The 22,781-nt window shown below is 39.0% G+C and overlaps 1 protein-coding gene across 2 annotated transcripts in view; it reads right to left on the minus strand.

The window, feature by feature from the left end:
• Positions 1-1,672: 1,672 nt before the first annotated feature.
• Positions 1,673-22,781, minus strand: part of CERS3 (ceramide synthase 3) — a 124,541-nt gene continuing 103,432 nt past the window's right edge. For both annotated transcript variants that reach the window (XM_060003652.1, XM_060003653.1), the window contains exon 11: positions 1,673-5,313. In XM_060003652.1, coding sequence (XP_059859635.1) covers positions 5,146-5,313 — 168 coding nt within the window. In that variant the 3' untranslated portion in view covers positions 1,673-5,145. The remainder of the gene's footprint in view (positions 5,314-22,781) is intronic.

Genomic DNA, 22,781 nt, shown 5'->3' on the forward strand with positions numbered 1-22,781 from the left:
GGATAAAACTCAATATCTCACCATTATAGCATTAGATGATACTGGCTTTACACTTTTTGAAGATGCTATTATCAGATAAAGGAAATTCCTTCCTACTTTTCTGTGAGTTTTTTTTTTTTTTTAAATGAATGGAGGTTGAATTTTATATAAGGCTTTTGAAGATTTGGGCTTTCCTTTATTCTCTTAAAATGGTTAATAACATTGATTTTGAAATAGTAAATCAACAACATGCCCCTGAAATAAACTCAACTTGTTTGCTATGCACTGTCTTCTTTACATATTGCTGAATTCAGTTTGCTTTTGTTTAGAAAATTTGCACCTATGTTTATGAATGACTTAGCCTATACTTGTTGGGTCTTTTTCTCCTAATACTCTTGTCAGATTTTAGTATCAAGATTATGCTAGCCTTGTAAAACAAATGTGAAGTGTTCCTTCCTTTTTTCTCTGGAAAAGTTTGTGTAATACTTCTGTCAATTCTTCCTTAAATATTGGAAGAATTTACTGTATAAGCCATCTGGGCCTAAAGATTTTTTTAAGGGGGGACATATTTTAAAATATCAGATTTAATTGTTTTGTATAGAAGGCTATTTAGATATCTGTTTCTTCTTGTGCCCATTTTGACAAGCTGTAGTTTTCTAGGAACTTACACATTTTATTTACATCTTCATATCTATTGACATAAAGTTGCTCATGATATTCTCCTATTATTTGTTCTTTGTTTGATCTATAGTGACAGATCCTTTTCATTCCTACTATTAGTTATTTGTGTCTTTCTTGATCAGTCTTGCTTTATGAATTGTTTTCTTTTAAAGAACCAACTTTTGGTTTTGTGATATTCTCTATTATATGTTTGTTTTCTATTTTATTAATTTCCCTTTTTACTTTTTTTGAGACATTTATTTATTTATTTTTTGGCTGTGTTGGGTCTTCGTTTCTGTGCGAGGGCTTTCTCTAGTTGTGGCGAGTGGGGGCCCACTCTTCATCGCGGTGTGCAGGCCTCTCACTGTTGCGGCCTCTCTTGTTGTGGAGCACAGGCTCCAGACGCGCAGGCTCAGTAGTTGTGGCTCACGGGCCCAGTTGCTCCGCAGCATGTGGGATCTTCCCAGACCAGGGCTCGAACCCGTGTCCTCTGCATTGGCAGGTGGATTCTCAACCACTGCGCCACCAGGGAAGCCCCTAAAAGCTTTTAATATTATAAAATTTCTTCTAAATTTGTCACTAGTTGAATCCTACATACTTTTCATTATTTTTTATTATAATTCATTTTAAAATGTTTTATTTCCATTGTGATTGCTTCTTTGCTACATTTAGAAGTGCATTACTTAACTTAAAAATAGGTGATTTAAAAAAAAAATAGGTGATTTTTCTTGTCTAATTTCACTGTGATCAGTGATCATACTCTATATGATTTAAAACCTTTGAAATGTTTTAGGATTTGTTTTAAGGCCTATCATGTAGTCAGTTTGGGTAAATGTTCACATGCACCTGAAAAGAATGTGTGCCTGCATTTGTTGGGTACAGTGCTCTCTCTACATATGTCATCTGGACCAATTTTGTTCATTTCATTGTTCAAATCTTCTGTATTCTTATTGCTTTTTGGTTGGCTGTTTCTATCAGATACTGAATGGTGTGTTAAAACCACCCAAACACAATTATGACTTTGTTACTCCTTTTAATTCTGTAAAATTTTTCTTTATATATTTTAAAGGCATATTATTCAGTGTATACAGATTTAATTTTTAAATATTTTCCTGGTGGACTGATCCCTTTCACTGTTATGAAACATTCCTCTTAATACCCACTAGCTCTTCTTGCCTTTGTCTGATATTAGAATAGCTATGTCTGCTTTTTGGGGATAGAGTTTGCATGGTATACCTTTATCCCTCCTTTTACTTTCAACATTTCTTTCTGCATATATTTATAGCATATCTCTTGTAAGTAGCCTATAGTTGGAGTATTAAAAAATCTGATCTGGTACTCTGTTCTTACACTGGATGTAATTACCTATAAATTTGGATTTGGTAATTAGTACTGCCATTGTACTAACCAGTGTAAAACTCTTACAATGTTTTCTATTTGTCTTGACTGCTCTCATGTTTCCTTTTCTCCTTTATTATTTTATTTGAATTTATTTTGGAGTAAATATTCTGTATCATTGTATATTCTCATTTATTAGCATATAAAACTGCTAGTAGGAATAAAACCAAGTGGGGTCACACAGAGTCCTGACTGCTCTTCAGAAGCACATGGACTTGGTTAAAATGCAAATTCCTTTTTCTTATTCCAGAAGTACTTAATCTAAATATGGAGCAGGCAAGGTGTGTTTTAAGCTCAATAGGTAATTCTGATGGACAGCCAGTTGAACCATCAATAGACCCTATTTCCTCCTCCACCTTTGAAAGGTAGGTATATAAAAGGGGGCTGAGAAAATATCTTTAGGACCATGCACTTAGCACTTCTACAGGGCCTGCTACAGGGCTCAGGTGCTGTGGCCCAGGTTAGTCTCCAGCCCACAAGCATCTGTCTGTCTACACTGTGCACAGCCAAGATACTCAGCCCAGTCAGGCCTGACCTGTTACCTCTCCTCTCTGGTGTCTGGTACCCCAAGGCCAGCAGCCCTAATGTCCTAACTTGGCTCTGTTCTCCACTGCTCCCCGATTCCCTGCAGGGTGTTTCTAGAGGACTGGCAAATCTTTGTTTCCGCCACTCAATAGGACTAGTAATGATCTCTAAGAAGCCAAACAATGTGTGTGCTGAATCTACTCAATCACCACACATGCTGGGCTCTGTCTCTGTTTTATTGTAAGTCATTACCATTACAATAATACTGGCGGCATGGTGGACTACATTTTTATAAAGTCATCTGGTATATACTGTGAGCTCTTGTTTCCTGTAGAAAGACAGGTTACCCTTAAAATTAACCACAAAAGCCCTAAAAATGTTACAAAATATGCATCTCTACCTCTTAAGAGATAGTTTAGTGCTTCCAGCTGTATCACAGATAGTTGAAATTGGCATATCAATTTTACCTTCAATGTTCAAATAAGAAAAAAAAGAAAGAACTGGAGGATAGAGCAACAACTAAACACTTTTTTTACCTAAAGCAAGAAGTTATTTGGTACAGAGACAAGACCAAAATAAATCAAGGAAAAAACTGTTAACTGGAACATAAAAATAATATCTTAGTGTGATCTTTCACCAAAAAAAAATAATATAAATATTGATAATAATTCAACAGCTACGCCCTAAAGTGACTGGAGGCATTTGAGATTTATAATATACATTACACATATAATGTTATTGTACTCATAAATGCAAATATTATGCAGAGAAACCTGACACATGTTTTTCTGTTGTTCTAACAATTCTTCAAAAAGAAATTTTGTTGGGAAAGAATTTTGAAGTTTTTTGTTTTTGTTTAGCCTGAAGCTTTTAAAAACATCTTTTTACTGAAAAAAAAAAAAAAAAGCAGACACCTTTACTGTATACAGTGTCCTTTGTGCTCCAGAGGCTGCAGCCCCCATTGGTAGAGTCTGTGTGGGTTTTACTAGTCCCCACAGTCTTAGCTTCCACTTACTTGGCTTTATAATACGGGCCCTGAGCAAAACAGGATGAAAATGCAAAATGTGACCCCAAAATATGAGAGATTGGGTGGGGAAAAGTTGCACATTTTGCTCAGGCTCTTCCTCTACAAGGCTCTGCCTCTCCTCAGTCAGTAACCTGAGAAAGTCTCTGAGGTCTGCCCTGCACGCTGGCCTCGAGATGTATCCCTGTGGGGGTCGAGAGGTGGCTACTGACCCTCCAGCCCCTACCTGTCCTCCCAGAGAGGTAAGGCAGCCCCAGGGGCTGACACTGACTCAAGCACCTGTCCTTGGACATTCTCAGGGGTGTTTTCCAGCCCTTTGTTTTGTTCTGCTTTACTGTTGTGCACTCTGATTGGGTTGGAGAGCAGGGATTTAAAGTACAGAGTCTCTTTGTTTTTCCAAGACCTCCTTTGATCAGGAGCTCAAACACATGCCCCAGAAACTGGGCTTCCTGGGTGATAGTGGCTAGGGGAACAACCTGACTTGGGTCCAGTGCCCCCAGAGAGGCCCCCAGGTAGACCCTATGGCCTGCTGGGTAGCTCTGCTGGCCTGAAGGAGGGGTTCAGGGCCACAGCAGGGAAGCGTCCCTTTCAGAGAGGAAATAAGTGAGAAATCAGCAAAGGACAAGAAGGAATGGGGCCCAAACTCCCTCCCCTTGGCCATGGAACCTGAGGGATGAGAACCTGGGGGATTTGAGAATTACCTTTGGGAAGCTAACAAATAAATAGTTACCAGATAAACTGGAAACAGCTTTCTGGGTACTTGCATGTTTAGGTATTTCCAGACACATTTAAAAGGAATTCTTCAAGACTGTGCCTTTTGTTCAGGCCTGTTCAGTGCCAAGTTTCACCAGGCTTCTCTCCCAAACGGGACTGTGATCACAGTGAAAAGAGGGTCAGGTAACAGCAACACCATAGCCTACAGTATGCACTCTCACTTCCATTATTATCTCATTTGATCCTTATTCCAACCCTGTGAGGGGGCAGGGCAGGTCTGGTTATTCCCATCGGAGAGACGAAGCACACGGCATGGAAGGTTTAAACACTGCCCATGGCAGAAAGGGATCCGTGAGCCCTGGAAGCTTGGCCCCCTGGTTTGGTCCTGCCACCACCATTCCATTGCCACTTCTAGCTCATTTTTGGGAAATGAGCTGCTCTCTGTGGCTAAACGCACCTGGAAAAAGTGGGTTGACTTAGCACTTCCCAAAGTATCCTGAGGACAGGCAAGGTGGGAAGGGGAAGGCCTACAACAAAGTGGGCTCCAAACGTCTAAATTCATGAATGGAACAATTAGAAGTGGAAGGGTTCTCAGGAGAAATCTTTGAAATCTGAGTCCTAACTCCAGTAAAATCCATGGGGATGCTTATATTAAACATTTTAACACAAATTAACATTTTGTTAAATACGTCTTGGTTGGGGGGGAAGGTGCTGGTTAGAAAGAGGGAAGGGCAAAATCTGTGGTCCCTGTGGGTCCTGAGGCTCCAGCAATGGAGGAGGGAGCACTTCCGGCTCCCAGCAGCCCTTGCAGCACACTGTGCGCCAGGAGCTATGCGGGCTTCAAGCTAACAGCCATGCTGACCATTGGGAATGAGGTGCCTGTTGGCCCCAAGGCCATTCTTCAAACCGTCTGTCTCTTTGCCTTCGGTGGCTTCTTCCTTCTCCTCCTTCTCTTCCTCAACCTCTTCCTCTTCATACTCATCCTCATCATCACTTCTCACGTCCTGGATATTCTAGACAAAAGAAACAATGGGCTGTGAGTGACAACCTTCCAGAAAGACTCTTGAGTGAATAAGCAAACAAATGGGCTCAGTTTAGAGATATGGCTCCCTTCAGAGAAAACACAATATTCAAACAACCAAACATTCACCAACATAGAACATATCATGGATCATAAAATAAACCTTAACAAACTTAAAGAATCAAAATTATGCAAAATATGTTTCAGGTCCTAATGGAATTAAGCTAGAAATCAATATAAAAAAATAATGGGAAAATTTCAGAACACTTGGAAATTAATCAACACCCTTATAAATAATCAGTGGATCAAAAGAGTAAGTCTCAAAGGATACTAGAAAACATTTTGAATTAAGATTAAAACACATCACATTTTCTTCAGTGTAGTTAAAACAGTGTTTAAAAGGAAATGTATACCATTAAATGTTTATATTAGAAAAGAAGAAAAGTCTGTAATAATATGAGCTTCCAACTTACGAAACTAGGAAAAAAAAAAAAAAAAGAAAAGCAAAATAAGCCCAAAATGAGCAAAAGGAAGGAAGTAACAGAGATGAGAAATCAATGAAATTGAAACAGAGATAACCTGAGTAGTCTTAAAAATATGAAAAAAAATTAAATATGTAGTTTAAAATCTTCTGAAAAAGAATATCAGGCACAAATGGTTTCACTGGCAAATTCCATGAAATGTATAAAGAAGAAATAACACCAAATCTCCACAATCTCTTCTAGAAAAAAGAGGAGGGATCACATCCCAATTTATTTTATGAGGCCAGAATTACCCTGATACAAAAACCAGACAGACAGTATAAGAAAATACAGCTACAGAGCAATATCTTTAATGAACATAGACATTAAAATCCTTAATAAAATATTCCAAATCAAAACCAGGAATGTATAAAAAATTATACTATGATAAAGTGGGGTTTGTCCCAGTAATGCAAAGCTGGTTCAATATTTGGAAATCAATGAATGTAATCCATCATATTAATAATCTAAAGAAGGGAAAAAATGATTATATCAATTGATGCAGAAAAATCATATGACAAAATTCAACATCCATTCATGATAAAAAAAAATTGTAAAACTTCTCTACAAAGAAGGAATAGAAGCTAACATCATACTTAATGGTGAATAACTGAATGCTTTCCCCCTAAGAATAGGAATAAGGCAAGGATGTTCACTTTCACCATTCCTATTCACATTGTACTGGAAATCCTAGTCAATGAAATAAGGCAAGAAAAAGAAATAAAATTCATACAAATTGGGAAGAAAGAAATAAAAGTGTCTCTATTATTTATGTACAAAATACCAAAGAATCAACCAAAAAACTCCTAGAATTAATATGTGAGTTTAGTACTAAGGCTGCAGGATAAAAGGTCAACACATAAAATCTCTTTCTCTCTCTCTTTGTCTCTGTCTCTCTGTCTTTCTCTCTCTCTCTCTCTCTCTCTCTCTCACACACACACACACACACACACACACACACACACACAATCTTGATTTCTAGACACTAATGTAGTAGGCTAAAAAATGTCCTCAAAAATATTAGGTCCTAATTTCTGGGATCTGTGAATGTTACCTTACATGGTAAAGTTTTTTGCAGATATTATTAATTAAATTAAGGATTTTGAGATGAGAGATTATCATGGACTATCCAGGTGGCCACTCAATGCCATCACATGTGTCTTTATAAGAGAGGCAGAGGGGATTCAACACAGAGGAAAGGCAATATGAAGAAGAGGTAGAGATTGAAGTGATGTAGCTACAAGCCAAGGAATGCTGGCAGCCACCAGAAGTTGGAAGAGGCAAAGAACAGATTCCCTGCTGTGTGTGAAGGGAACACAGATCTGCCACACTTTGATTTCTGCTCAAAACTGATTGTAGACTTCTGACCTCCAGAACTGTAAAAGAGTAAATTTCTGTTTTTTTAAGCCACCAAGTTTGTAGTAATTTGTTATGGCAGCCATAGTAAACTAACATGACTAGCAATGTCCAACTAAAACAGAAATTTAAAAGTCAGTAACATTTACAATAGTTTCAAAAAATAAAACACTTAGGTACAAATGTAACAAAGCATGTATAGTATCTGCATGTAAAACCTACAAAACTCTGAAGAAAGAAATCAAAGATCTAAATAACTAAAGAGACATACTATGTTCATGGCTTGGAAGTTTCAATACAGTAAAAATGTTGATTATCCCCATATTGATCTACAGATTCCACATAATACCATTAAAATCTTAGCAAGATTTCTTATAGATATAGACAAGCTGATTCTAAATTCTATATGGAGAGGCAAAGGAACTAGAATAGCTAAAGCAATTATGCAAAAGAAGAATAAAATTGGAAAACTCGAACTATCCAATTTTAAGACTTTACTATAAAGTTATAGTAATCAAGACTGGATGGTATTAGCAAAGGGGTAAACAAATAGATCAATGGAACAGAATAGAGAATCTAGAAATACACCCACACAAATACTGCCAATTGAGTTTTGACAAAGGTGCAAAAGCAATTTAATGGAGAAAGGATAGTGTTTTCAACAAATGGTGCTGGAGCAAGGAGAAATCCATAGGCAAAAAGTAAATTTTAACCTTACACATATGTTAACACAAAATGAATTGTAGATCTAAATGCAAAATATAAAACTATAAAACTTTTAGAAGAAAACCTATGACCTTGGGTTGCATAACAAGTTCTTAGACAAGACACAAAAAGCATACTCCATAAAAAAATGATAAACTGTACTGCATCAAAATTAAAAACTTTTGCTCTATGAAAGGTACTATTTAAAAAAAAAAAAAGAAAGATACTATTTAGAGAGTACAAAGACAGGTTACAAACTGGGAGATAGTAATTACAAATCCCATATCCAACTAGTATGGATAATAAAGAATTCTCAAAACTCAACAATAAGAAAAAACATTTAAAAAATGGGAAAATATTTAAAAATACACACTTCTAGGAGGATATAGGATGTCAAATAAACATATGAAAAGATATTCAACATCGTTAGCCATTAGGAAAATGCAAATTAAAATCATGATTAGATAAAACTATCATAAGAATAGCTAAAATTAAAAATCCTGAGAATACCAAGGATGAAGAGTAACTGGAAGGAATTCTTATACACTGCTGATGGAAATGCAAAATGGTATAGACACTTTGGAAACAGTTTTTACTTATAAAGGCAAACATACATATACTGTATGTCTCAGCATTCCTACCCCTGAGTATCTACACTAGAGAAATGAAAATTTATATTCACACACAAAAAAATGTTTATAAAAGCTCTATTCATAATTGCCCAAAATTGTAAGCAACCCAAATGTTCTTCAAGAAGTAAATGAATGGTACATCCATACAATGGAATACTACTTACCAATAAATAGGTACAAACTACTGACATTTATAAGAAGTTGGATGAATCTCAAAAGCATTATGTTAAGTGAAAAAAGTTTGTTTCAAAAGGTTACCTACCCTCCCAACAAACAAAAGTCCAAGACCAGATGGCTTCACAGGTGAATTCTATCAAACATTTAGAGAAGATCTAACACCATCCTTCTCAAACTATTCCAAAAAATTGCAGAGGAAGGAACACTCCCAGACTCATACTATGAGGCCACCATCACCTGGATGCGAAAACCAGACAAAGATATCACAAAAAAATAAAATTACAGACCAATATCACTGATGAATATATATGCAAAAATCCTCAACAAAATACTAGCAAACAGAATCCAACAACATATTAAAAGGATCATACACCATGATCAAGTGGGATTTACCCCAGGGATGCAAGGAATCTTCAATATACACAGATCAATCAATGTGATACACCATATTAACAAACTGAAGAATAAAAACCATATGTTTGTCTCAATAAATGCAGAAAAAGCTTTTGACAAAATTCAACACCCATTTATAATAAAAACTCTCCAGAAAGTGGGCATAGAGGGAACCTACCTCAACATAATAAAGGCCATATATGACAAACCCACAGCAAACATCATTCTCAATGGTGAAAAACTGAAAGCATTTCCTCTAAGATCAGGAACAAGACAAGGATGTCTGCTCTCACCACTATTATTCAACATAGTATTGGAAGTCCTAGCCATGGCAATCAGAGAAGAAAAAGAAATAAAAGAATACAAATTGGAAAAGAAGTAAAACCATCATGTTTACAGATGACATGATACTCTACATAGAAAAACCTAAAGATGCCACCAGAAAACTACTAGAGCTAATCAATGAATTTGGTAAAGTTGCAGGATACAAAATTAATGCACAGAAATCTCTTGCATTACTATACACTAACAACAAAAGGTAAGAAAGAGAAATTAAGGAAATAATCCCATTCACCATTGCAACAAAAAGAATAAAATAACTAGGAATAAACCTACTTAAGGAGATAAAAGACCTGTACTCAGAAAACTATAAGAAACTGATGAAATAAATCAAAGATGACACAAACAGATGGAGAGATATACCATGTTTTTGGGTTGGAAGAATCAATATTGTGAAAATGACTATACTACCCAAAGAAATCTACAGATTCAGTGCAATCCCTATCAAATTACCAATGACATTTTTCACAGAACTAGAACAAAAAAATCTTAAAATCTGTATGAAGACAAAAGAGACCCTGAATAGCCTAAGCAATCTTGAGAAAAAAAAAAAAAAAAAATGGGGCTGGAGGAATCAGGCTCCCTGACTTCAGACTGTACTACAGGGCTACAGTAATCAAGACAGTATGATACTGGCACAAAAACAGAAATATAGATCAATGGAACAGGACAGACAGCCCAGAGATAAACCCATGCACCTATGGTCAACTAATCTATGACAAAGGAGGCAAGGATATACAATGGAGAAAAGACAGTCTCTTCAATAAGTGGTGCTGGGCAAACTGGACAGCTACATGTAAAAGACTTAAATTAGAACACTCCCTAACACCATACACAAAACTAAACTCCAAATGGATTAAAGACCTAAATGTAAGACCAGACACTATAAAACTCTTAGAGGAAAACATAGGAAGAACACTCTATGACATAAATCACAGCAAGATCTTTTTTTTTTTTTTGCGTTACACGGGCCTCTCACTGTTGTGGCCTCTCCCGTTGCGGAGCACAGGCTCCGGACGCGCAGGCTCAGCGGCCATGGCTCACGGGCCCAGCCGCTCTGCGGCATGTGGGGTCTTCCCAGACCGGGGCACAAACCCGTGTCCCCTGCATCGGCAGGCAGACTCTCAACCACTGCGCCACCAGGGAAGCCCCAAGATCTTTTTTGACCCATCTTGTAGAGTAATAGAAATAAAAACAAAAATAAACAAATGGGACCTAAGGAAACTTAAAAGCTTTTGCATAGCAAAGGAAACCATAAACAAGATGAAGACAACCCTCAGAATGGGAGAAAATTTTTGCAAATGAATCAATGGACAAAGGATTAATCTCCAAAATATACAAACAGCTCATTCAGCTCAATATCAAAAATAAAACCAAAACCCAAAAACCAACCCAATCCAAAAATGGGTGGAAGACCTAAATAGACATTTCTCCAGAGAAGACATACAGATGGCCAAGAGGCACATGAAAAGATTCTCAACATCACTAATTATTAGAGAAATGCAAATCAAACCTACAATGAGGTTCACCTCACACCGGTCAGAAAGGGAGGTGAGATGAATTGGGAGATTGAGACTGACATATATACACTAATATGTATAAAATAGGTAACTAAAGAGAACCTGTTGTATAACACGGGGAACTCTGCATCACTTCACTATACAGTAGAAACTAACACAACACTGTAAAACAACTATTACCCCCCCCCCAAAAAAAAACGAACACAACATTGTAAAACAATTATACCTACCAAAAGACATACTGATGTAGTTTTCATGGCATTCTTAAAAAGACTAAACTGTAGGGATGGTGAACAGATAAGTGGCTGCCAAGAGCTGGGGTGGAGGGAGGAGTTATTGGGGTGACAGAATTATTCTGTATCCAGATTATAGTGATGGCTACACAAATCTACACTTGTGTTAAAATTCACAGACCTGTACACCAACAGGAAAAAATAAATTTCACTGATGATAAGTTTAAAAATAAAACTTAAATGTATTTCTTTTTAGAACGCAAACATTATAGTTTTCCCAATAAACATCTGCTAAGTAAAGTATTGCTCATGCGGGCATTTTGGTTGTCAGGATATTTTTATTGTTGGGAATAGGATGTTTCCTATTTTCTTTATGCAGGAATTCCTTCAAGGACAGTTCTTAATTAAGAGTAATATGTTTCTCCTCTTCTTTACAGTGTTCTGAAAGGAATTTTGTGAGGAAAACTCCTAGAAGAATAACACTGTCCCAATGAATGCAGATGGAATTGCTGCAGATCAGACTTCATTGCAAAAGATAATGATGGTATGAACTATTAAAACAATACCAAGAACTCAAGCTCTCTGCAAGGCCAGTGTTGGATCTGACCCCTGACCCTCTAAGCCAGTTCAGAAACATCTCTATTAAACCCAGCCTAGAAAAGAAAAAAACTATGGAAGGTGGAGGCTGTTTCCTCACGCATCATTTTTCAAGATGATATCCATAACCATAAGAGTTTTCCCTTTTTGTGACCTGAAGACTAAAACTGACCACCTCTGGAGATTCTTGGGGTATATGTAACCAAATACTTCCTTGCATACAAGCTTCATGCAAACACAGCTTAAACAACAACATCAACAACAACGTACACACATTCTGCTGTCTTAATCACAGAAATATAACTTCATAGGCTCTTTTCTGTATGTTTTGCTCTTTTCACAACAACACAGAAAGGGTCCCAAAATAAACAAGGCTCACTGTAAACACTGAGGAATAAACTTGGCATCTCATCAGTTAAGATGCAACAGAGAAACGCAGCCTCTCCATGATTTGCTGGGAGCCAGGATCAGAGTGCTCCCCCTGCAGACGGAGTCTTTGAGGGAAGGGCCATGCTTGGCTGACGTTTGCTTTCATGGATGGTGCCTCTTGGCTCTCCTTTTCTTTCCTCAAAAGTTTTTTGTAGGGAACAAGGGGAAATCTGAATCAAAACAAAGAAACTAATTTCTCCCCAGAAAGGCATACTAGCGTCTTCCCACCCCTTTCTCCAGGACTTGAATAGCTGCTTTAGCTGAGAAATAAATTCATCCTGGAGGATGCTCCCCATAGCTTGAAGCCACATCCTCCAGCACCCTCACCTCTGAGAAGAGGGCCTGGACCATATTCAGGCTTTTAGAAATGTATGACATCCTCACAGTCATAAAGGTTGGGGAGCACTACTGACTTTTAATGAGCATTGGCTAGGGATGCCGCATACCCTACAATGTGCATGACACCCTAATGTCCTGCCAGACCTGCATTTGTAATTATCCAAGCCTAGAATCTAATTCCATTGTACATTCAAGCACAGGAATTCTTGCATGGTTTTAATATATTCTCAACTTTTCAGGACTGCAACTATGTACATAAATCCAAGGAAGACTATACTTCATTTTGTTCAGAACTTCACAATTTCAGAAAGCCATGTCACTGATGGCAACCCTACCAGTGGCATTTGAGGCTGTGTCAGTCTGCACTTGCAGCTGCCCCACTCATGCTGAGTCTCCATATAAGCAAGCACAGCATCTGCCAACTTCATTACATTCTCTAGGGCAGTCATGTACACGTTACACACGAAATGCATATTTTATCAGAAATGTTTTTCATCTTATTTCTTTTTTATTACGTTGTGGCATTATATTGCTTTTTGAAATTATGCTTTTAGGTGAGTGATATTACCTAGGAATTTAATTTCAGGCTAGTGAAGAGGGTGTGGGTCCAACAGGTTGGAGAACCACTGCCCTTGATGATGAATCAAGCTCAGAAAGGATTTCCTGGTAGTAAGAGTTTGTTAGATAGATGTATAGGTGGTTGCACACTATAAAAACTTGAATACACCATTGTAAAGCAATTGTACCCCAATAAAGATGTTAAAAAAAAACTTGAATAATGCAAATTGGAAATTGAACGGTATTCAAAAATATTAATAAAACCTCATATTATATTCAATTTCATCTTGTATATGCTATCCGTAATATAACAATAACAGCAATGACACCCTTAAGGGGCTTTTATTCCACTGTCCTAAAAATCCTCTGTGCTCTTCCTGTTCATCCCTCCCTCCCTCCCAAGCCCTGGCATTCACTGACCTTTTTATTGTCACCATAGTTTTGTCTTTTCCAGAATGTCTTGTAGTTGGAATCATATAGTATTTAACTTTGAAGATTAGCTTCTTTCACTTAGTAATAAGCATGTAGGGTTCCTCCATGGTTTTTCATGGCTTAATAGCTCATTTCTATTTTTTTTTTTTTTTTTTTTGCGGTACGCGGGTCTCTCACTGTTGTGGCCTCTCCTGTTGTGGAGCACAGGCTCCGGATGCGCGGGCTCAGCGGCCATGGCTCATGTGCCCAGCCGCTCCGCGGCATGTGGGATCTTCCCAGACCGGGGCATGAACCCGTGTCCCCTGCATCGGCAGGCGGACTGTCAACCACTGCGCCACCAGGGAAGCCCCTCATTTCTTTTTATTGCTGAAGAATATTCTATTGTTCGGATGTGCGTACCAGAAGTATGCATCTACTGACCTATTGGAGGACACCTTGGTTGCTTCCAAGATTTGGCAATTATAAATGAAGGCACTATCCACGCTATAAATGTCCATGTGCCAGGCACTGAACTAAGCAATTAGTATGAACAATACCGTTTCCTCCTCACAGCAACCCTAGGACATAGGACCTATTCTATTTACTTTAAAGGAGAGGAAAATGAGGCTTAGAGGGGTTAAGTAACTTTTTCAAGGCCACACAGCTACAAGAGGCAGACAGGGTGAAAACCCTATCAAAACTTAGACACCTCAAAACAGTGCTCTACAAACCCCTGCTGGAATATTTGGAGAGACAGGGGGTGAGACAAACACTGGCATGCTTTATTCTATTCTATTCCATTTTAAAAATGATGTACAAAACTGATTTGGCAACCTATTAATGATCTGCAACCTACAGTTTGAAAAACACTGGCTAAGGTGTGCTAGAAAAAATGAGGCTTTGCTAATCAGCTGAAATCAGAAAAGTTTAAGATATAAATCACAATCCGTATTCTGCAAAGTACCTTTTCACAATGGTAAATCTTTTCCAGTAATTACAATACTTAATAGAAATCAAAAACAAGTCAACCTTGCTCTAGGGGAACAAAATCTAAACACCTGCTAAAGGTCAAGCCACAGTGTTTTCTAGAACTCTACCTGTCTGCTTTGATGGGATGCCAAGACTCTGCTTGCACCAGCAGCAGTGAGTCTCTCCCTTGGAATCAGCCAGCTTCTTTTCTTGTATTGTCCTTCCCTTTGCTTTTTCTCTGCACACCAGCGCCCCTTACTTTCCTACTTCTTAGTTGTCCCTGGGCTTGTAGAACTGGTCTCGTGCAACTTGTTGGCCCTGAACCCTCCCACAAATCATTAAGGGCCCAAGAAAATCCATGCAAAAAAGAAGGATCTAAACCCTTCTTCGAAGAGTGAAGGATCTAAACTCTTCTTCGAAGAGTGAAGGGAGCCAAGGGCTGCAGCCACCAGATGCACAGTTCTCACACATGCCAAGCATATCACAGCACACATGCTTCCTGTTACCTGCCCGCCAGCTGCCCTTGGTAAAGGGTTAGCAGTGCCATTACAGACAGCATATTACTATTCTGATAACTTTAGATAACTTTCTTTATGGAATTAGAAAAGATATCTAATATTCAACTGGACATTTTCCAGAAATGACCTGGGCCCTCTAGAATACATTATTGGCAATATTATTCATTCCACAAATGGAAATGCATGAATATAATTTCTGCAATGTCTTTTAAAAGTACCTCCTTCCTCTCCCCAGCAACTCCCTTCAGTTACACAAAATGATGGTGAAGGGAATGAAGAACAAGTTACTTATGGAAGAGAGACCTTGTAACAGGTCTTAACAAGGGCTTTGGAACCCCCACATCACTAATGGCACCAGTATTGGCAAATGTCATCAGCCTGGCACTCCAGGAGGGCAGAGAAGACACACATTCAGAGGATGGGGTTGAAGTCACAGTCACTATGAAGGAAGGTGAGCAATCAGTCTGAAAGCATCCCATATGCTAGGAGAAACAGAAACCCTGAATCTGGGACCAAAATGATCTTCTCCAGATTAAAGTCGGTTGAAGCCAACATTCCCCTTTGAAGGGCATGTTCCAGGAGCAGGGGCACAGAGCTTAACCGAACCACATTCAAAGACTCATTCACCCAAGCACGGGAGTATCTTAAAGCAATGGACACACTTCCAACTTCTCCTATTGACCCTTTTTTTTTGGTGGGGGGCTTGTGAAAAAATGCTTGAACCTGTAATATCACACAGTAATTCACTTTGGCTGGTGTCAAATCTCTCAGACACAGAGTACAGGACCAAGGCCACTGTCCCGGCTCCCTGCAGTCATGAGTGCAAGTCAAAGCAGTATCGAAAACATGCCCTAAAACCGGCTTATGCATGGTTCCCAATTTTTGTGACTGGTCTGTATACATAGAATGCCTCTTCTCTTGAATTTCAGAACCGGACTCAAAGGTTGCTTTTTAAACTGTCCCAACTCACCGGTATGAAATATATTGTACTTTCCACTGATGGTTTTTATTTTCATTACACTTGCTGCTATCAATGTACCTAATTTCCTTAAGAAATTATTTCACTTTGCTAAGGCTTACAGGCTTTAAAAAATGAGCTTCTAGGAGAAAAAGTAAGTTTTAGGGATAGATGGACTCTGGAGAGTATCTGGTTGGGCAGATTCATTTTCCAGAAGAGATAAAAACTACAGGACTTGAACCCACTCAGCTCACTGACTCAGCTTGGTGGAGAAGAGCTCAGATTACGCTATGTGGCTCTTGATAAAAATGCATGGATTTCTTTCATATTCTCTATATTACCTAAAAGTAAATTTAAAATAAATGTAAAAGGCTCTGTGGTAATCACCAACTTGTGATGTAGAAAATGATTTGATTTCATGAATGTACTTTGCTTTGGGGATTAAAACCATTAAAATTAGTGTATTTTCTACACATTTTGCATCCTTTAGACGCAGCTTTAGATTCAACAGCCTGCAAATTCCACAACTTTAACTGGGCAAAGATATACAAAACCATTTTGAAAAAAAATCATTAGGATTTATGTAAGCAACACTTAGGAAATAACCATGGAAAGACAGAAGATTAAGTATTGAATATATAGCCCAGAAAAATGTGTATTAACAACAAAATGTTAAAGTTTGTTTCAAATATTAGCATCCAACAAAGAATTCATATGCACCATTAAGAAGGAAAAAAATCCAATGTGACAGAAAAGCAGACAATGAATATAAACAGATGATTCACAGAAGAGACAACTATTGACTAATCAACTATACAAAATGCTCAAGCTTAGTAATGCAAATTAAAATGAGATAAAATCTCTTATTCATCAAACTGGTAAATATTAAAATATCTGATGGTACCGAAAATTGGTGAGGATGTGGGGCAAGAGAGACTCCCACATACTTTGACAAATTGTTTGGCAGCATCTGGTAAACTTGACTCAGGAATTCTACTTATAGAGAAACTCCCATATGTGCCACCAGGAGACATACATAAAGATGTAAACAGGAGGATATGTAGACTGTGGACTATTCTGTGATGGATACTATACAGGAGGTAAGTACACTGGTCCACAGTAATATTTCTCAATATGAATAATGTCATAATGAGTGAAGAAAACAAGTTGTACAATTATATAAACTAAATCATACCATTTATGTAAAGTTTAAAAACAAAAAAGCAATGCTTTAATTGTGGCTATATCCAAACATAATAAGCATATAAAAGCATGGGTGGAAGGACATCAGCTTCCCTTCTGCAGAGGGAGGGAGAAAGGATGGGGTGGAATATACCGGAATGTGCCATCTTCCTCCCCTAGTTTCTCTTAGGTGGTGTCACCAGCACTCAGCAAGCACTCAGTGTATATTTGATGAGCAAGTGAATGGATGAATCTAATAGCACAAGATGGGAATCTTAAATCCCATCCGAATGCAGGTGATCCCAAATTTGTATCCCAGCGTGGACTTTTCTTCCAGGCTTCAGACCATCTCCTCTCAGCTGCCTAAGGCCTTGTCAGATTCGAGGCTCCGTTTACACCACCTTCTCTGGCCTTCGTATTTCAGCACATGGCACTACCATCCACACAGCTGCTCCAGGCAAAACTGCCAGGTCATCTTCAGTCCTGCCCTTTATGGGAGATCTTGTTTCCCAGCTTATCGCATTCAGAGGGACTCTGACACAGATCCCTGAGCTCCTGTCTTAGTGGTTTCCAAGTTACATCTAATATCTGTGGTCACATCCAGACTCTGAGTTGAACTGTTCTGTTGGTGAGTCCCTGCCTAGGACCTCAGAGTCTGAGGGCACGGCAGTCAGCTGAGCTGGGCAGCACAGCTGGCCCTCTGAGATGCAGTCACACAGGTTTGGGTCCTGAAAGACCCTTGCTGACCTACAGTGCCCTGCAGTACTGCCTTGCAAGACTTGCGATGGCCACTGCAGACAGCTCCTGCCGGACAGTGCTGCTTCCACAGCTCAGAGGAGCCAGACTACTGTTGTTGGCAGGATTTTTGAATAAGGAAAATTTACAAATATCGTGCCTGCCTCTCTCTAGGGATAGAGAAATATGATTTGCTTTTAGACAACTCCAATCTACCAGCCAACTTTCAAAAGGAAATACATAACTGGCTTATAGCTGAGCAGCCATAGTATAGTGGGGCTTTTCTACACCAGTGTTTCCCAACTGATGTGCCAGGAAAGGGTTAAAAGATATGCTGAGATATTGATTCTCTCAGGCCTTGGGGCAACTAGCAGAGCCCCAGTCTCCTGCTTTGGGTAGTCCTGTCAGTTTCCCCCAGTGTGCTGTACAAATATCAATTTCTTCAGTGCCTGAGGTAAGGAAGCTGGGAAGCAGTGTCCTAGAGTGACTACAGAGCTGAATGAAATGTTTCCTTAAGTAGCAACCTTAGAAGACTTCCTCATAAATGCAGAGGCTTGAACTAAAGATGAGAAGCCTTGCAGCCCCTAGGAGAGAAATGTGTGTGTGCAGGACAGGAGGTGAGAACTGGCTCCCTCCAGGACATGAATGGCTCTGCTGGCTTAGACCCAACATTCAGTGAGCTTAAAGAGGTGAAAAGTAAGGAGAGAGAACTGGTCACTAAGTGAATTAGAATGAATGAGGAACGAGTGTTCGGCACAGTCCACACTGCCTCACCCGCAATGTCCTTCTCAACCCACACTGTACAAAGCCATGCAGGAACAGAAAGGTGTAGTGCCATCAAAGTCATAATTTTCTCTCAGTTACACCTGAACAATTAGCTAAAGTCTCATTCTCTCAATCCATCAGAACTTTCCAAATGCAGGTGTCTTATTTCTAAAGGAGATGGCTGGCAACCATTTGTGATTATCACTTGAGTAATTTTAAACTGCCAACACCTGAAGAAATGCTAAACAGATAATTATGGAGAGCTTGGCTCCTCAAGAAAGAGTGTGTTTGGCTGTTCTTGCATAAACCTAACTTCTCTCTGTATAGGATGACACTGTCAGGTGAGAAAGCAAGGAATAATTTGAGATCAACACCAACCACAAAGTGAAATCAACCAAAAGAGAGAGGAGTTTACTCATTTATTCCAGGGATCTCAGCCAGTTTATTCTGTGGGGACTGTTCTGCCCATTGTAGAAGGGCTAGTAGTAAGTATTCCTGGTCTCTGTGCACTAGATGCCAGTTATGACCACCAAAATTGTCTCCAGAGATTACCAAATGTCCCAGGGGGCAAGGCGGGGAGCAAAACCACCCCAGGTGAGAACCACTGATTCAAAAAATATTTCTTGAGCCCCTGTGCATTGTGTAAGACTTTGGGGATATAATGGTTTCTGTCTTCAGATAACTTGTACTCTATTCAAAGAGCCAAACCCTAAGGTATCAAACACATAACAATATTCAACCACCCATTTGTAAGTGTTAGGAAGCAGAGAATACCATGATATGTAAATTGGGGATCTCACTTAGATGGATGGGAAGGAAGGAAGGCCTTGCTAAGGAAATGGAACACAAAGGTTGTAATCTGAAGGTTAAGGGGGAGTGGTCAGGGAAGATGGGGTAGGCATTTCAAGAAGAAGACACAGTATGTACAAAGGCCCTGAGATGAATGGCATGCTCAGGGATCAGAAAGGCCAGTGCAGCTAAAACATGGTAAGAAAGATGGAGCATGACCTAAGATGAGGTCGGGGAGTAAGCATGGACCAGATTACAGATTTAATAGGTCATGGTAAAAAGTTCCAAGTTACTTCTAAGTCCAAATGGAAACCGCTGTGTAGCACTGTTTGAAGTATTGGGAATATATGTGACAAAAAAAGACAAGGTGCCTATCCTCAGAAATCTGCTTTCTGTGGAAACTGGTTTATATATAACAGTGTTCTCTGTTGCTGTATGGAAACAGAATCCATGGTGGTCAAATGTGGAGCACTTAGGAGGCTGTGGTCATAGACCAGAAGAGAAATGTCAGTGGCTTGGATTGGAGTGGTAGCATTTGAGATGTAGAGGGGCAATTACATAAGAAAGAATGGTGCCCAAAGGCCTCCAGGTTTGGAGGGACTTTTAAGCTCATCTAATCTAATTTCTACTTGATGCTGATATGCCTTTCTTAACAACCAGAGCAAAAGATGTACATTCTCCTGCTTGTACATTTCCAGTAATTCATTACCTGCTTCTTTTTTCATATGGTGCTAAAATCTGCCTCCTTATCCAAAAGGGGTCTGTATACTTCCTTCAAATGCTGAAGTTAACCCCTCTTCAAGCTAAATATTCTTATTTTCTTCAGTTTATCCTCATATGACATGGCACCAAAACCCTTCACTATCCTGCGTGTCTTATGAGAACATATTCCCATCCACAGCCACCGCCTTACACTGGATTATGTGTGTAACACAACCAGCATCACTCAATTAATACACAACTTACCACTTTCATATCCACCAAAAAAAAAGTGAGTACAATAAATTTAAAGTCAAGCCCTGATGATGTCTATGCTTTTAGTTTTATTTTTTGTGTAATTTTTCTTATATTTTTAGATTCCAGAATATATATACTTTTATGAATTAATCATGATTTGCCTATTAGTGAAAGTAAGTAGCTGGCCCTGGTCTGCAGTCCTCAAAAATTATTGCAAGGATTACCAAACAAAATAAACTTTGACAATGAGAAAAAATATGTTAATAGGATAAAATTACGAATAATCTCTGCCACAGCACTTCCATACACTCTGGGAATGACATCTGCAACCATGGTTTCAATAAAATTGCAGAGCTGTGCTTTTGAAATGCCTTAACTAAACTCTGCGCTCGGGAATCTGTGGCTTTACAGTAATGTCAAAAGCCCAGGAGGTCGTGAATGACTCATAATGTCCCACTGCTTTTTTGAATGGCTCCACATCTAAATCCACAGTTGGCAATGAAACAAAGGACAATATAATAAGCACTTTATGCTGTTTTGAAAGAAAATTTTAGCTTTAACTGTATGAAAAAGAAAGTGCATTCAGTCAGAGTTTAATCTTCTGAACTACTGTCAAAATACATTCCTTTTTGTCATATTAGTTCTTATTATCCAAGTTGACAAGGTCACAGAAAAAAACAGTTTTCCCCTTTTTTTCTACTCAAAGGAGCTGCATTAAATTTAATTCTTTGAAACTTGGCTACACATGGACATTTCCTATCAGTTATCTGTAATATGAAATTTCTAGACCAGTGCTCCTCAAACTTTAATGTGCATATGAATCACCTAAGTTTCTTGATAAAATACAGATTCTCATTCAGAAAGTATCTAGTGGGGCCTGAAAGGCTGCATGTCACACCAGCTCTGGTGATGCCTCAGCTGACAGTCAGGTACCACACTGCAGTCAGCAGGTGGATGCTTAGGCCACAGACCCTCTCTAGATTGCTGCTCTCTGTGCCTAAGGGTCTTTCACATTTTAAAATCCCATGATTGCAAACAATTTTGACTTCCTTGACTCTGTATGTCATGAGTCTTTTTAGTCCAGAAAGGTAATATAAAATTACCAGTATGTCTCACTTTATGTAATGACTCATGTCTTTAATTCTCCAGAGAAATGTACTATTTAGAGAATTCTGGTTTTCTAGAAAGTAAAGAATCTCAGAGTGCTTGGTGCCTGTTTCAACAGTCTGACTTTTTATTTTTAAGGCTTTTTCAGCATAGAACCCCTATGTAACATGAAGTCTACTGCTCTTGTTAAAATTTTCATGATGGGTGTATTTGCTGAGGTCATGTCAGCGAACTCTACAGATGTGGGGAAGAGTGCAGCCATCTCTGCTTTTTAGAAAGCAGACTCAGCAATCAGAGGGATGTCCATGGACACTTGTGCAGAGTAGGACAGAGAGGACACACACACACACACACACACACACACAGCTGGGTTTCTCCACTTGATCTAGTGGCTCTCAACCTGAGAGGCAGAGTAGAATCACTTATGTTGGGGGAAGAAGAGGACTGTCAAAAACCCCAGTGTCTGGGTCTAGTCCCCATAGATTCTGATTTAATTGGTCTGAATTAGAACCTGGCTGTGAGTATTATTTTTAAGGCTCTACAGGTCATTCTAGTGAAGCTATAGTTAACATAGCCAGTATGTAACAAGCTGAACTGAAACGAAAAGTGGAAATCCTGGGAGATCTTTTGGGTGTGAGATCCAGAATAATACCTTATTCTTCATTAGTCTTAAATATGATTATAGTCCTCTCCTGATTAAAATATATATCAAGCCAAAAAATGACTCTTTTTCATGAACTAGATTATATAGAATAATCCTGAATTTCTTTAATAGGCCTTTTAGACAAAAGGTCTTCTGAAACGTTTAGGCACCCATCACCAAATGTCATGCTTTCCCATTCTTTTTTTTTTTTTTTTTTTTTTGCGGTACGCGGGCCTCTTGCTGTTGTGGCCTCTCCCATTGTGGAGCACAGGCTCCGGATGCGCAGGCTCAGCGGCCATGGCTCTCGGGCCCAGCCGCTCTGCGGCATGTGGGATGCTCCCGGACCGGGGCACGAACCCGTGTCCCCTGCATCGGCAGGTTGACTCTCAACCACTGCGCCACCAGGGAAGCCCTCCCATTCTTAAACAAAAGACTCAAATGATAAGCTGGTCAAGCAAAATGAAGTTTAACAAGAAGGAATATAACTTCCACAAAAGTCACAATCATCAACATACAATCCTGAGCAGAAATGTGGCTTGGCTGATGTGAAAAAGACTTAGAGGTTTTAATCAATTTCAAGCTCAATATGAATTAACAACCTAATGTGAACTACCAGCAACTCAAAGC

This window comes from Delphinus delphis, chromosome 2 (genome assembly GCF_949987515.2).
Source record: "Delphinus delphis chromosome 2, mDelDel1.2, whole genome shotgun sequence".
Classification (NCBI taxonomy): domain Eukaryota; kingdom Metazoa; phylum Chordata; class Mammalia; order Artiodactyla; family Delphinidae; genus Delphinus; species Delphinus delphis.